The sequence below is a fragment of the Acipenser ruthenus genome, chromosome 3 (genome assembly GCF_902713425.1).
Source record: "Acipenser ruthenus chromosome 3, fAciRut3.2 maternal haplotype, whole genome shotgun sequence".
Taxonomy (NCBI): domain Eukaryota; kingdom Metazoa; phylum Chordata; class Actinopteri; order Acipenseriformes; family Acipenseridae; genus Acipenser; species Acipenser ruthenus.
The window spans coordinates 22,014,800-22,029,509 of record NC_081191.1 but is presented as its reverse complement, the minus strand read 5'-3'; the positions used below and the strand labels follow the sequence as shown (position 1 = coordinate 22,029,509).

The 14,710-nt window shown below is 37.2% G+C and overlaps 1 protein-coding gene across 2 annotated transcripts in view; it reads left to right on the top strand.

The window, feature by feature from the left end:
* LOC117395008 (sterile alpha motif domain-containing protein 12-like) overlaps window positions 1-3,777 on the top strand; it is an 88,057-nt gene extending 84,280 nt beyond the window's left edge. For both annotated transcript variants that reach the window (XM_033993835.3, XM_033993836.3), the window contains one exon: window positions 1,083-3,777. In XM_033993835.3, the coding sequence (XP_033849726.1) occupies window positions 1,083-1,105 (23 nt within the window). In that variant the 3' untranslated portion in view covers window positions 1,106-3,777. The remainder of the gene's footprint in view (window positions 1-1,082) is intronic.
* The last annotated feature ends 10,933 nt before the right edge of the window (window positions 3,778-14,710 follow it).

The following is a 14,710-nucleotide window of genomic DNA, read 5'->3' as shown; positions in this document are numbered from 1 at the left end:
ATTTTACTTGCAAACACCGCACAGGTTTTATTTATTTTCTTTTATATTTATTTTTGCCCGCAGAGGGTGCTGTTGTCTGTGACCTGTATACCGGCAACGGTAATCAGGACCACAGGTTACCAACACAGGTACAAGCAGGCGCACTCACAGATGCTCAAAAATAATAATGAAAACCAAAGGCGAAATGAAGAAGGAAAATAAAACACAGTAATAAAACTACAAAACAAAAGTGCTGCTTACGCAGTGCCCCCACTGCCGCTATGCCGGTCAGCTCGGGTCTCCGTCCTACGCTTAGCTGTGCACCATACACTAGGGTGGCCAAGGTTCCCCTATCACTACACACGCCCCCTTGGGTACGTAACCAGAGATTTTAATAAATGGTTTATATAAGGCTGGCTGTCTTCCTCTGCTGTGCTTGCCTGTTTTGGTCGCTCGGAACGTATCCAGTTTCCACGCTGCGCTGTACAGAAACAATCTGCACTTTAAACTTCTCGTTTTATTCCCAATCACGACCACCCGAATGCACAACCAAGTGCAGTTCTTGTGGGCCGAGCAATCTCCCAAGGCCCGCCTCTTAGTCACTCAGAGAGAGGGAAAGCCCACACACCCTCTTCCCCACCTCTCCGTGTCATCGCCATGACTGACAGGCGGATCCTACGAAACTGCTGCCCTCTTCCTGCAGTACCACGCATGTGCCAGATAGTCAGTCCAGATCTCCCCTGTTACAGAGCTATATAGTTGGTTTTGCATAACTATTAACAAAAAGATAATGTACAAAAGGCTTATTATTTTAGTAATTAAGGTAAGGCTGATAATCTTAAATAATGTGTTGTAGCTTTTACATGAATAAATTATCTAAGCTTTCTTAAAATAATTTCTTGTGTGGGAGGAAACAAAAAAAAAAAACGAAATTACTCTCAGTTGTTTGAATTCCCACACAGAGTGCATTTTGCATATTTCTCTATAGAGGCTGTTCTTTCAGAAAGATGATCCCAGGCACGTAATGTGTGTGTAACGTTAAATTTTTTTTTGGTTAATTTGGTTTGCGTATGCTAAGACCACACTCTGTTTCCTCTTCACAGCCTCGCTGGAGAGTTCAGCGTAGTGCCCCCATTCCAGAGGCAGGGAACCACCTGACTGCCTCTCCTGCAAGACCACAAGCAAGTGGCTTCATCATTTTAAAACGGAAGAAAAAGGAACAAAAATGAAGTCTGAAGAGATGTTTCCAAAAAGTGGAAGCTTCCCTTTGTTTACTAGTATACTGTAATTCAAATTAAAAGTAGCACTTTATATATGTAATATATAAACTCTCTCTCTCTAGATATGTGTGTGTGTGTGTGTATATATATATATATATATATAATGTGTGTGTGTGTGTGTGTGTGTGTGTGTCTTACACTGGTATACACGCTTCTTACAAAGCTTACTTAGGCATACTGATGGTATGTTACAGTAAATCACTTTTTACTTTCCAATACTGTTTTCTGGTTGTGAAATCTGCTGACTGTCTGCAGCGTTTCTTGAAACCCATGAGTGTTGGGGAAAGTTCACTGTGATTCCAGTCTGTGTTAAAAGTGCACCTGTTTCACCCCTGTAGTAAAGAAGGCAGCACAGCACCTCAAACCCCTTCAGTGGTCATGTTAATAGAGAATGTGCAGTGTGGCATGAAGGCTGAAGTAATTTGGTTAAAATTTAAAAGTGCAGAAGCTACGATGATACTTGAGAAGAGAGAGTTTGCTGCTTATAATTAGATGCTTTTGAAAGAGTAGTTAAATCCCTTAAAATCATGGAACCAGGGAATGTTTTCAATTTTACATTTTTAAATAGTATTAATTGTATTTTTATGCGTATTTTTACTGCCACAGTTTACACTGGTGTTGCTGTATGTGAAGGGAGAAAAGTATTACCTTAATCAAACCTTAGTTAGTACCACGTTGTGAATCACATCACGTAATTACCTTCATAAAAGTTTCCCATAGTAAAATCATAACAGCGTATTAAAACACAGTGAAAGTATTGGGGGGCTCCCAAGTGACGCTTCCAGTAAAGGCGCTCCACGTGGAGTGCAGGATGCGCTCTATAGCCTGGACGTCGCAAGTTCGAGTCCAGGCTATTCCACAGCCGACCGTGGACGGGAGCTCCCAGGGGGCGTCGCACAATTGGCCGAGCGTCGCCCGGGGGGAGGGAGGGTTAGGTCGGCCAGTGTGTCCTCGGCTCACCGGGCACCAGCGACCGCTGTAGTCTGGCCAGGCGCCTGTGGGCTTGCCTGTAAGCTGCTCGAGAGCTGCATTGTCCTCCGACGGTTTAGCTCTTGGGTGGCTGCATGGTGAGTCCGCAGTGTGAAAAAAAAGTGGTCAGCTGACGGTACACGCTTCGGAGGACAGTGTGTGTTCGTCTTCGCCCTCCCGAGTCAGCGCAGGGGTGGTAGCGGTGAGCTGAGCATAAAAATAATTGGCCATTCTAAATTGGGAGAAAATAATAAAAATAATTGGCAACAACTAAATTTATAAAAGAAATTAAACACAGTGAAAGTATGGTTAAGCATAGGTAAGCATTGTAAAGCACAGAGAGATATGGTAAAGCATATTTAAATAAAAAAAACATAGCAAACCAGGGTAAACTATGGTAAATGCATGGTGAAAGTGCACAAAACACCATGGTAAACCTTTATAAGGGTATTACTACAGATTTTTGCTACATATTTACTATGGTGTAACTATGATAAGCTACCATAATAACAGTGCAGATGGTTAAAATGTTCTGTTTTAACCTTTATTATGAAGACCAACCATCATGACTATGTAACATCTCCATGCCAAATTAAACCAAAACAAGCACCCCAACATTCAAAGAGGATCATTTAAAAAAAGATGTATTAATGTGAATGTCTAGCATTGCTACTTTTGTAAGAAAAAATGATAGCTAACAAATATTAAAGGATGGTGCATCACCTTGCGTAGCGGGGCAGTATTAAAAAAAAAGGAAAGAGGACAGGTGTCTGTAATAAAGGTGATTTAAAATAATGTCGCAAGTAGTTTAATGGGTGTAAAAATACCTCCACAGTTCAGCGCCTCCTTAATCAATCAAAATGTCAGACTGACTCTAATTATTAAAGTATTCTGGTGTCTAGGGAGATTTAAAAACTTTGAACTACTGTAGGCGTAACATGCTACCCATTAGTCAGCTAACTGTCAGTTACCATACACCCACAGGTTACAAGCGCCAGTCAGCACCCGATAGCTGTACCGCCCCACACATCACCCAGAAATATCTATAAAAAAAAAGGCTTTTCAGAAGCAGAATGAAGTCAAATAAGAAATAACCTGCATACAGAAATATCTGCATGGATTTGCTTTAGGACACCATGCGTTGATGTAAACTTACTTTCTAACCGCCCTGTACATTATTATAGTTGTTTTGTTACACACAAACCGAAGATTTAATGTGTATATATAATGAAAATTGTACAATATCTAATCGATTGTACAATATCTAAACCTTTCTCTAACAAATTATAGTGGATAAATAAAAATATAAAAAACAAAGTGAAGTAGACAATTGTTTTAGCGAATGCCTTTCAGTGTTCAGGCTTATAATCTATGGCGACTGGGGATATAGTGTAGGTGCCATTTTATAGATATATATTTCACATTTTAGACAGAGAACTGCTTATCCAATTCTTATCAAAAGTAGCAAGTCGTATCTGGAGGCACCTGTCCATCTGTCTGTACTTAGAGAACCGCTTATTATATTATAATAAAACTTAGTATGAACACACTGGGTTTGGTGATCTGTTTTTTCATGATACTGATAGCTCTAATTTTGGGTTTACAGCCTGTACGAGGATTGTTATAACAGTCCTTATCTGTTTAACATTCTTTTTACTTCATCATTTTACTGTATAACATATGCCTTGTTTGTTGCTCTATAAAATAAAGTATTTTACCCATATTGACAACCAGAAAGTTGTATTTGTTTAGCCTAACCTAATAATCTAAACAGAGAAACTAAAACAGGGCTGCATGTTAACCTTTACAGTAAAAAAAATAAAAGAATGTTTAGTCTACCACAGCATGATGAATCCTCCCCAGAATGCTCTTGTAAAAAAGATGAAACAGATCACTGGGTTAAGGGGCAACAAGAAAAAACATTGAGTCAGTGTGTTACTTAAAGTACTGCACGTACACTTGCCATTTGAGAACAAACTTTTTGTTTCTTAGGTGCACTCCACACACTACTAGATGAAAGCCCTAGAAAGTAGGCAGCAGTGGTTAATTATATGAAATTGTTAGTCACAGAGCAGCATTTTATGTCCTTTCTGTGAAGATGCTGTCAGCCTTCACAAAACAAACTCACAGTTAAGCACATTATAGTGTTTGGACCCAGGATTGACCAACTGGTCTTCAGGGTAGGTAAGATGTTCAGATTTATTCTCTGGCTGCATCATGGCTAGCTGTAGTCAACTTCCACCTAACGAGAATGCTAAATTTACATTGAAAAAATGAAAAAATGATTAATTCATCCACAGAAAGATGCTGGTTCCCCATTCGACTGTGGATTCCAGGCATTTCCACAGACGAATAACATCATGAATTGAATTAGCAGTTTTAAGAAAAGGAAAGGCTACATTCCAGTTATCACTCAGAATTCGCTATTATTACTCAGGTTACTAATAAGCCAGATTGGATTGTAGCAACCCATTCCAAAAAAGACTTTCATTCAACACAGCTCTTGCAGGATAAACCTCTTCAAAACTATAGTTACTTAGCGTTGAAAGGGTTGAATATAAAACTCTTTTTATAGAGCAGGTTGTCTTTAGTCCTTGAGGTCCTGAATAAAGGGCAGCCTTCATAAGGAGACACAGTATAACGTATTAGAACATGAAGATAATATGAGTAAAATTAAATCAATCACCTTTGCTGTCTGCCCCACGCTGATCTCCACACCACTAGAATGTAAAAGTGATCACACGATAATCTTCCTTGGACCTGAAGGGGGTTGAAACTGTGAAAAGGATGCTCTGTTGTTGTTTTTGCTATAGTAAGATGCAAACAGACTTGTCCAAGATCCTGAATTTACATTCCCTTGTCTGAACACAACAATCCAGGCCTTACGCAGTGCTAAGCTTCAGCACTACAAAAATGCCTGTTTTTACAGATTTGTTTTTTTACTACCTGTCCAAGTACGGTTTGAAAATGTAGAGTGTTGTATATAAGATGTAAAATAGGATAACAAGGCTAACTGGCTGATAGAGATGTAAATAATATGCACTTCAGGTAATTGTAGATCAATATTAAGAATAATTACTGTATTAAAAAGAGGAAAAATTTGTGTATTAAGCACATTGTGTACTGTACTGGTCAACTGAATGCATGCCTCAACATTACAGTAAAATGTTATTTTAGGCCAGGCATGAAAGCAGAACTTGTGGTTATGTGAGCCTTCTGGTTCAATGACTGTTTACAATTACTTTTGGGAACCAGAATGAAACATTCTTTTTCTAGAATGTTAATGTATGTAATCATACCATCCTCATTATATATTTTTTCTAGATGTAAAAAAAAAATGGTAGACCTGGAGAGGTTAAAGTAAAATGGGATTAATAACACTACGATCATATCACATGTGCTGGTTTCAAAAGACTGCACAGGGGCCAAAAGAACATAGGTCTGAAAACCACAGCCACAGTGAGCAGTGCCCAAGGTGTTCAGAAACCTGTTCAGTCATATGTTTGTATTTGTTTAATTTAAAAGAAAATCAGTCACTATCTTTTTTGCTTGTGTAACAATAACATACAGGTACGGTATGAACACCGTCCAACCAGTTTACTGGAAAGACCTGCGCTTGGACATGTTGCCACAGTCTTTACCGTGTTCCTTGAAGCTGTACAGAACACCCAGAAAACATTGCCCTGACGTGTCCTACATAATATTTCACTTTTCTTTTTAAAACTCCATTCTTTAATGTGTTTATTATCTGGGCAAATGCTCTCAAATGTCATTGCTGTTTTTTTTTTTTGTTTTGATTTTTTGGTCTATTTTACTGACTTAAATATCCACATATCTCTATCTCTCAATAAGAATGTTGACTGAATAGCTTGCAGAAGCAGGCATCAGCTGTACAGAACCCCTTTTCATCGATGTTTAAATAATCATGCTGCCCATTGTCTGGTGCCTCTGCAATGTGGCATAATTACTTTATTGCCATAATTTATAGGTACTTGACATCACTGCAGCTGATTACATATTGCTTTTTCTTGAGTAAACCAACAATTTAATTCATAATATCTCTTAAGATAAATTAACACTCTGCAGAGTTGCATGTTTAAACAACCCACTTGGGTAATGTTCGTTCTGTGCATTTCATGCCTGCAAACACAGTATGTATAAGAGTTGATTGCTCTCTTTCCATATGTTGCAAAAAAAAGATGAAGGAATCATGTTTTGTTTATTTTTGCTGATAGGGAAAATAATTGTTATTGTTATTGTTCCAATTGTGCATGACTCCTTATATGTGTCATATATTGTATATTTTCAATTTTGTATCACTTTGCTCCACTACATTGATGGATGGTGACAACAATACCAATTATTTTACTATTTGACAACATGCTTTTTTTTTATAGCCAGTTAAATGTGCAAAGTACTTCCATCAATCATTTTATTAGCATAATAACTTTGCTGTTGATGTTTTTTTTTCTAGACATTATTTTGACTTTGACTCGTATAAAGCTCATTTATCCTGCTGCATCACTATGAGTTTGGTGGAAGTATAGTATTTTTATTTACTTTACCCATTCACTTTCTGTTTTGTCACCATCTGACCCCACATTTTTGCTATGCGCAGAGAATGTGCAGCTCTGATGGGATCCTGTTACCTGTAATACAAGAAGTCAATTTAAAGTGCATGAAAAATTGACTGAATATGAGTCAAACTTAAAATAACATCTGACAAACAAAAAAGAACTTGTGAGAATGTTATCATGGTAATATAAGATAAGGATAAATACCAGCACTGTTTAGATCACGCAAATATGAAAATAAAACATTTAACCATGCATAATAGTCTATTGAGGGTATAAAGTGTATACAAATATGGTTGAATTATTCAAACACCAGAATTGAGATTAATCTTCATTTAAATTGGTTGAATAATACATTTCACTAATTTAATATGTGTATTTGTATTTACATTCACATCTACTAAGATTGTTCTATTTCAGAACTTGGGCCACCAGGAGTTGCCTCTAAAGCTGGTATACTCTTTATCAAAAATCGACCAGCCATGATAACTTGTGAGCAAGTTAAAGGCTAAACTGAGTTGTGCTAAGCATTTGAGAGTTACTTATTTGAGAGGTTTTGTTTAAGGAGAACTACTGAATCTTGTTTTGTTTATAAAGCTGTTGATCCTGGCAATAATGTCCACTCCTGCATTCCCTTCCGTGTTTTGGGTATATTGGAATGTTTTGTTTGCCTACATGTTTACTAAAGTATTTCCCATCAGCGTGAATTCCCCTTGATGAATTCAGGTTAGGGTTTTTTGGGACCATTTGATCTAAAGTTCAATCATAGTTGGAGCTTAAAAAGTGGTTATTTTCGCAACGACTCAAAGAATATATTTGGTTTGTGTTAAGTTGTTTTGACAATAAGTTCAAGAGCTGCTCTTCTGTTTTTGTTACCTACCACAGACCTACGTGTATATTACCTGTGCTAGATCAGCCAATACATTTTAATTTGAAGCTACAGTACTTGCTCTCTTGGGTTGGAGGCAGTAATATGGAAACAGTCCAAATGAGGTTGAACCCTTTCAGTGGCTCATTGAAATAAGGTGTTGGTGATAATTCATATTTCTAAGTATTCATGTTTTAATTTTACCAATAATTTTAAAGGTGTAATTTTACATTTTAATTTTAATTTCAACATACTGTAGCGCTGGGGCAGCCGCCACGCAAGGTCCCTTATTGAGACAGGACTGGGGAACGGGGTGGGAAATTATTTAAATGTGGTTGTGATTTTATGCTACACTGTTCTGTGTGTGTGAGTGCTGTCTGTGCCTGTCTGTGTGAGAGCATGTATGCTTAAGATTGTCGTGTCCACATCTCTCTCTCTCTCTCTCTCTCTCTCTCTCTCTCTCTCTCTCTCTGTGCAGTCTTGTTTTACCCGCTAGTTTGTTCAAGTCTACTGTCAGCCTATCCTCTTGTGTGATTTCAGTCCTCTATCCCGAGTGGGCAGAGCATGGCACTATAAAGAGCGCTGTCCTGCCAGAGTGAGGGCAGTATGTTCGTGGTATGCCTGGTGTTAAATCCATTTCAATAAAGAGCTTTCAATAAAGAGCTTTCTAAAAGAGCATGACGAGACAAATAAACACAGCTGTTCTAACGGCTTTCTGCAGCAAATCTGACTGCCTGCTTCTTCCATTCTTCCACCTTCCTCCTGCTGAACCCACTACAATACCTTATTTTTAGCCCTGATAAATTAGTTTTTCCCACCCAAAACTAAGCAAGCCAACATGTACTTGGGTTTTGTGTTCCCTGTGGGGACTTCAAACTCCCAGCACTGGAGTGTAGCTCATTGAGGCACAGTGCTGTACTGCCTGAAGCACACGTGCTGCTTTCCAGCTGTGACGTGCTGTAACAAGAGTGAAAATCAGTGAGGTTATGAGGCTGGATTCATGTGATTAGTGTGAAACATTTTTCCAATAATATTATATGCTGTAATATGGGTAGTAAATTAATATATAAAAATCACCATGGAAGTAGAAAGAGCAGCTGAAAATACAGCCCAGTACAGTGCTAGTAATTAAGGAAGGTGAACAAAGATAAATCCTTAAATATTACACTTTCTATATATCATCCCACACAGTTTACCCCATGACAAACATCATCTTTCATTTTCTGGTTTTTATTTTGTTTTGTTTTTAAGTATACACTATTGCCACTGCACTGTATTAGCAGGAGCATGCCAGTTTGTCTCAAACAGTAACATACAGTAATTGAAAGCAGGTTTAAAAAAGGGTAAAAGCTCATTCCTTGAGCTAACTCAAGGAAATGTTAGCCAACTGAATTGTGTGCTTTCTGATAAAGTGCAGAGAAGGCTAAACTATTGAAGAATGCAGTAAACACATACAGTATATTCCTTCCCACAGCACAGAGAGTCTTCGCTGAATATCTCAACATGTGTGGGTAGGCCTTTAGATTTAAAAGATGGGTAGGGTTTTAAGTTTGAACAAAATCTGTAAGTTTCACTTGCATGCATTCCACCAGTTCGTGGTTTGAATATTAAAATGTTTATGTTAAAAGGCTACCCTCAATAGTTTCTTTCAGGACATCATTTCAACATTTTGATTGCATAGATTCCTAGACTGTCCAGTTCTACATTACCAGAACATGTCCCATGCTCTGCAGCTAGGATCCAAACTTTGTCAAATTACACCTCTGTTGATATGCAGGGTTTAATTAACCTTTTCAGTTATTTTGATGAGAGCCCTTGTCATTTTGCTGTATTTCCTAATGTGCCAATGAATGAGGTCTTGTCATAAAATATTGCTAAAAATAAAGGGTAACTGTAATGGCTCATTTGAAGATTATTTTACATCAATCGTCTTAAAAACAGAAAGTATAACTGAATAATGTTTAACTGTATAAAACATTAATTAGAAATCACCTTTTTTTTATATACAACACATGCAGTTATAAACTCCACAGTTGGTACTGATTTCTGATTTTTCTTATTTTTGTTATTAATATGCAGTATATGTTATCACTGCACCTCACTATTCTCTTAAGATTATATTAACAGTTTTATAGTTTAGGTTAAAATACATTGTTTTTGCATATGCCTAGTTAAATGAATATTTATGTTTGGGATGTTTGCTCATAGGCTCTAAGGAAATTCAAAATATATTGTTTAAATGTATTCTAAGACTTCAGAGGAATGTCCCTGGGCTTCCAAATGTCTTTGTTCTTTTCACCCAGATGTACACATAGAAAGCAAGTGGGAGTTTAGTTCTCTGATTAACTCTATCAGAACTACCAAAATTCTAAATTGGCCATTGTGAAATTTTGGTTGCTGATGACCCAGCATTAAGTTATCTTTAGAAAGTCACACTATATCAGCTTGATTCATTTTTTGATAGAAGGGTTTCCTAGGGTTTATGTTGTTTTTTTAGATTGCTTGTCTGTACCTCAAAAGATGTTGCAATGACATTTACATGTGAATGACTGAGGTAAAGGTACAATGCAGTTTTTCATATGATTTGTCTCAGCCCTTACTACTTCGTATTGCTGGTTTAGGCACAACTCCATCCTATTAGACAATTTTGCAAAGCTACATATTATCTAGACCAGGCACCTTTTAAGGTGTTTTTTCTTGATGTCTTTAGAAATGTGAGGCTCATTTCGAATTGGAAATAAAGTGTTTGAAAGACAATTAACAGTGTTGCTGTAATTAATAATGAAAGGATCTTTTGTTTTAAAATACATTCTCTGTCCATTTTTCCTGTACATACTGTACCCTTCACCATTTTCTTTTTTGTCCATTGTTTTGATTGAGCTGTTTGTTTCTATCTAGTCATTTTGAGGATGTCTCATTTGTTCCTGTTGTGTTTTATTCACTGATTTTGTCAATGCATTATTCAGGAACCCACAAAGTGTTCACACATTTGTTGAAAACATCTATTAATTCCTCACTAACACACGTTTGTAATTGTAATTGAATTGTATTTACTTACTCTCCTGAGCTTTTCACTAGTCAAAGTACAGTTACGCTGCACTGATGAGCCACAAACAGGGCAAAACATGTCTGCTGTTACTGTACTTTTGACTTTTAAAACACTGTGAATGTAGAATCCTTTTGGCGACTTTCACACGATTTGATTGGCGCTTGTAATTCTTATATTTGCATATCCTGATTACCCATAATTCTACAGTTACTGCTTTCTCCCACCTTAACTCTAAAGCTACTTGTATGTATATATACAGTTGTAGTCAAAAGTTTACATACCCTAATGGAAATTTATAATTTCTAGAAATTTCTCGAAAACAAATAATTATAGTAAAAATCTTTTCAAGCAAAAGTTTAGCTTTTGTGGATGAGAAAAAGAAATGACAAGAAATAGATGTCTACAATTATTTATTTCAGCAATTTTTTGTAAAACTCCAAAAAATGCAAATTCAAAAGTATTCATACCCTTTGATGCTATGATAGTATTGTCTACAAGGTGCTAGAAATTTCAATATGATAATGCAGAACCTAATTATAGAAAAGCCTAGAAAATGTATGATTATAGGTGAACATCCAAAAAGGGTAAGGCATAGGATGATTGCTGTCATTACCAATAAGTCAATATGAGAAAAAGTAAAGAGCTATCTGAAGACCTTAGGCAGAAAATTATTTATTGTCATAAAGCTGGAGAACGATACAAGAAGATTTCCAAGCATTTGAGTATCCCAATTTCAACTATTGTTTCTAATTTCAAGAAGAACAAGACTCATGGTACTGTCACAATGCTCCCTCATTCTGGAAGAAAGAAGATTCTTTCACCAAGAAAAAGTAGAAGAATTGTGAGGAAGGTTAATAACAATCCGAGATTGACTGCCAGAGATATTCAAAGTGAATTGGCTGCAAGTGGGACTGGGGTTTCCATTTCAACCATAGGTCAAGTATTGCATGGTAAAGGTCTCAATGGTCGAAGGCCAAGGAAAAAGCCACTCTTAGGAAATCATCACAAGGACAATCGTTTAAAGATTGCAAAATGGCATTTGAATGATGGATATGAGTTCTGATCAAAGGTTTTGTGGAGTGATGACACAAAAATTTAGCTATCTAGTCATGCTGATAGTCGTTACATTTGGAGAAAGTCTGATGAGGCGTACAAAGAAAAGAACATCATACCTAGTGTCAAGCATGGAGGTGGTAATATCCTTCTATGGGGCTATTTTTCCCTCTAATGGTGCAGGAAATTTAGTTCCAATACATGGTAAAATGGATTCCATAGCATACCAAAAGATACTGGCCAATCATCTGAAACCCTCTGCTATAAAACTTGGTTTAAAGTGCAACTGGACGTTCCAACACGACAACAATCCAAAGCACACATCAAAATCTACTTCAGAATGGTTAAAGACAAATTAAATCCAGGTCCTGAAATGGCTTAGTCAAAGTCCTGATCTAAATCTGATTGAGAATCTTTGGAACGAGTTGAAGAAGGCTGTGCACAGGAGAAGTCCTTGGAATTTGAATGAACTGGAATAATTTTGTGTTGAAGAATGGTCAAAAATCACTAAAAAATCATGCCAAAAGCTCACTGACAAATATTCTAATCATTTAAAATAGGTTATTATTGCTAAAGGTTCCTTGACTAGCTATTCATTTCATTTTCCTTGTCAGGGTATGAATACTTTTGAATTAGCATTTTTGGAGTTTTGCAAAAAAAAATTGCTGAAATAAATAATACATTGTAAACACTATTTCTTGTAACTTTTTTTTCCTCATCCACAAAAGCTAAACTTTTGCTACAAAAGAGTTTTCCTATAATTATTTGTTTTTGAGAATTCTGTAGAAATTATAAATTTCCACTGGGGTATGTATATACAGTGCCGTGAAAAAGTATTTGCCCCCTGTCTGATTTTCTGCATTTTTGCATATTTTTGACACTGAATGTTATCAGATCTTCAACCAAAACTTAATATTAGATAAAAGGGACCCTGAGTGAACAAATAACACAAACATTTGATACATATTTCATTTATTTATTAAAGAAAGTTATGCAACACCCAATGCCCCCATGTGAAAAAGTAATCGCCCCCTTAGACTCAATAACTGGTTACACCACCTTTAGCAGCAATAACTGCAACCAAACACTTCCTGTAGTTATTGATTAGTCTCTCACAGCGCCGTGGAGGAATTCTGGCCCACTCATCCATGCAGAACTGCTTCAACTCAGTGACAATTGTGGGTTTTCGAGCATGAACTGCTCGTTTCAGGTCCTGCAACAACATCTCAATGGGGTATAGGTCTGGACTTTGACTAGGCCATTCCAAAACTTTAAATTTCTTGTTCTTCAACCATTATATATATATAGACTACTGCAGTATATAGAAGGTAAACCAAAAACTTTAATGGATTACCATTAATGAGGAATGGAGGCTATTTTCTTTTTGGTCTGGCCATCCTCATAATTGAAATAGCCATAGCACTCCATGAATGTAAATGGAGTTTTCTGTTTGTATAACAAGTAAACAAGTACAGTGTTTGGAAAAGTAATTATGTTTAAGCCTTAGTTAAACAACATTTTGACTATGTTGTTGAAGACAAGAGACATGTGCACATGGAAATGAGCATGTAGTCAGAGGCTGACTTAGGACTCAGTTAAGACCATCTTCAAATCTCCCATTATTTAACCATTATTTAGAAAATAACTTGTTTTGACAATACATGATATCAGAACAATTCTTTTAATGAGAATAAATGGTTTCCTCTTATGTTAACCAGGAACTATGGCATGATTAATTCTTCAGAACATATGCAGTGGAAACATCTAAATTACACTGAAGTAATCAGATGATTTTGTAAACATTACATACAGGACATGATTATACAAGTAAATTCCTTGGGTATTCACATGATCAGCCTTATTCCAACCCTTAGTCAAAATAATGTGTCTGTCATTATTTTCACCATTGGAGGATAGTATTAAAATTAAGTTAAAAGCACTATTAACCACAACAGCACACAATTTGCCACAATTGGCAGTCTCACGTTCACAACAGGTGTGCTCACAAATGTTGGGAAAAGCTCTAATGGCATCTGTCAGTACTATGCCTTTGTTAAAGTGCACTCAATTTACTGTACATCCACAGATCAAGGTGTAATGGAGCCATTATCACATTTTGTACTAGCTTAACAACCGGATTACCAATTAGAAGGACTGAAGATCAACGGGCATCCTCCATTCCTGCTGCCAAGCCAACCAGACGAACCTAAGCAATGGATCTAATCCACTGATCCCTGGAGGAAAGGTCCCGGCCTGGGAAGTCTGTGCCTGAACTTTTGGGGATTTGACCAGTAGTGGTCACTGGAGTGAAGTGGATCTTCAAGTTATATAGCATCTTAAAGCTCTTTACCAGTTACAATAGATAACACAATAATATAAATAATAACTAACCCCAGACATCTTTCCTCCCCAACCCTGCAGGAGTACAAATGCTATGATTACATGATTACAGCCTTTGGGCATTTTGATGTACAGTAATAAAAAAATGAAGTGCCTTGCACGCTATCCTGTGCTGTGTGACTGAGGCATGTGCACTGCGAGCTGTCAGATTGTGTCTAGTTCACTTCTGAAGCAAACGCTACATTGGTGTTTAAAAGCAGGACTGTGAAATGAGACCTTCAGAAAATGAAAGCAAGGAGAAGAGCTGAGGTGGAAGGGACACTATCATCGAGGGGAGAAGAAGCACTGAGAGGGACTGAGCTAAGGAGGTGGCTGTGACAGCACTTCGGCGAGCTGAGGAATGGTGGTGAGCACAAAATGGCCACCGTGCAACAAGAGAATACCTCCTTTCTCTACTCCCGTTCTCCACTCACCGAACACTCAACCCATTGCAGCCAAAGCTGCAAGTTCTTATAGTGGTGGCCGAGGGATTAACTAGCTATCACAGGTCACATTTTGCATGGGTTTACTAAAGATGCGTGACTGTTACCTAGTTCAA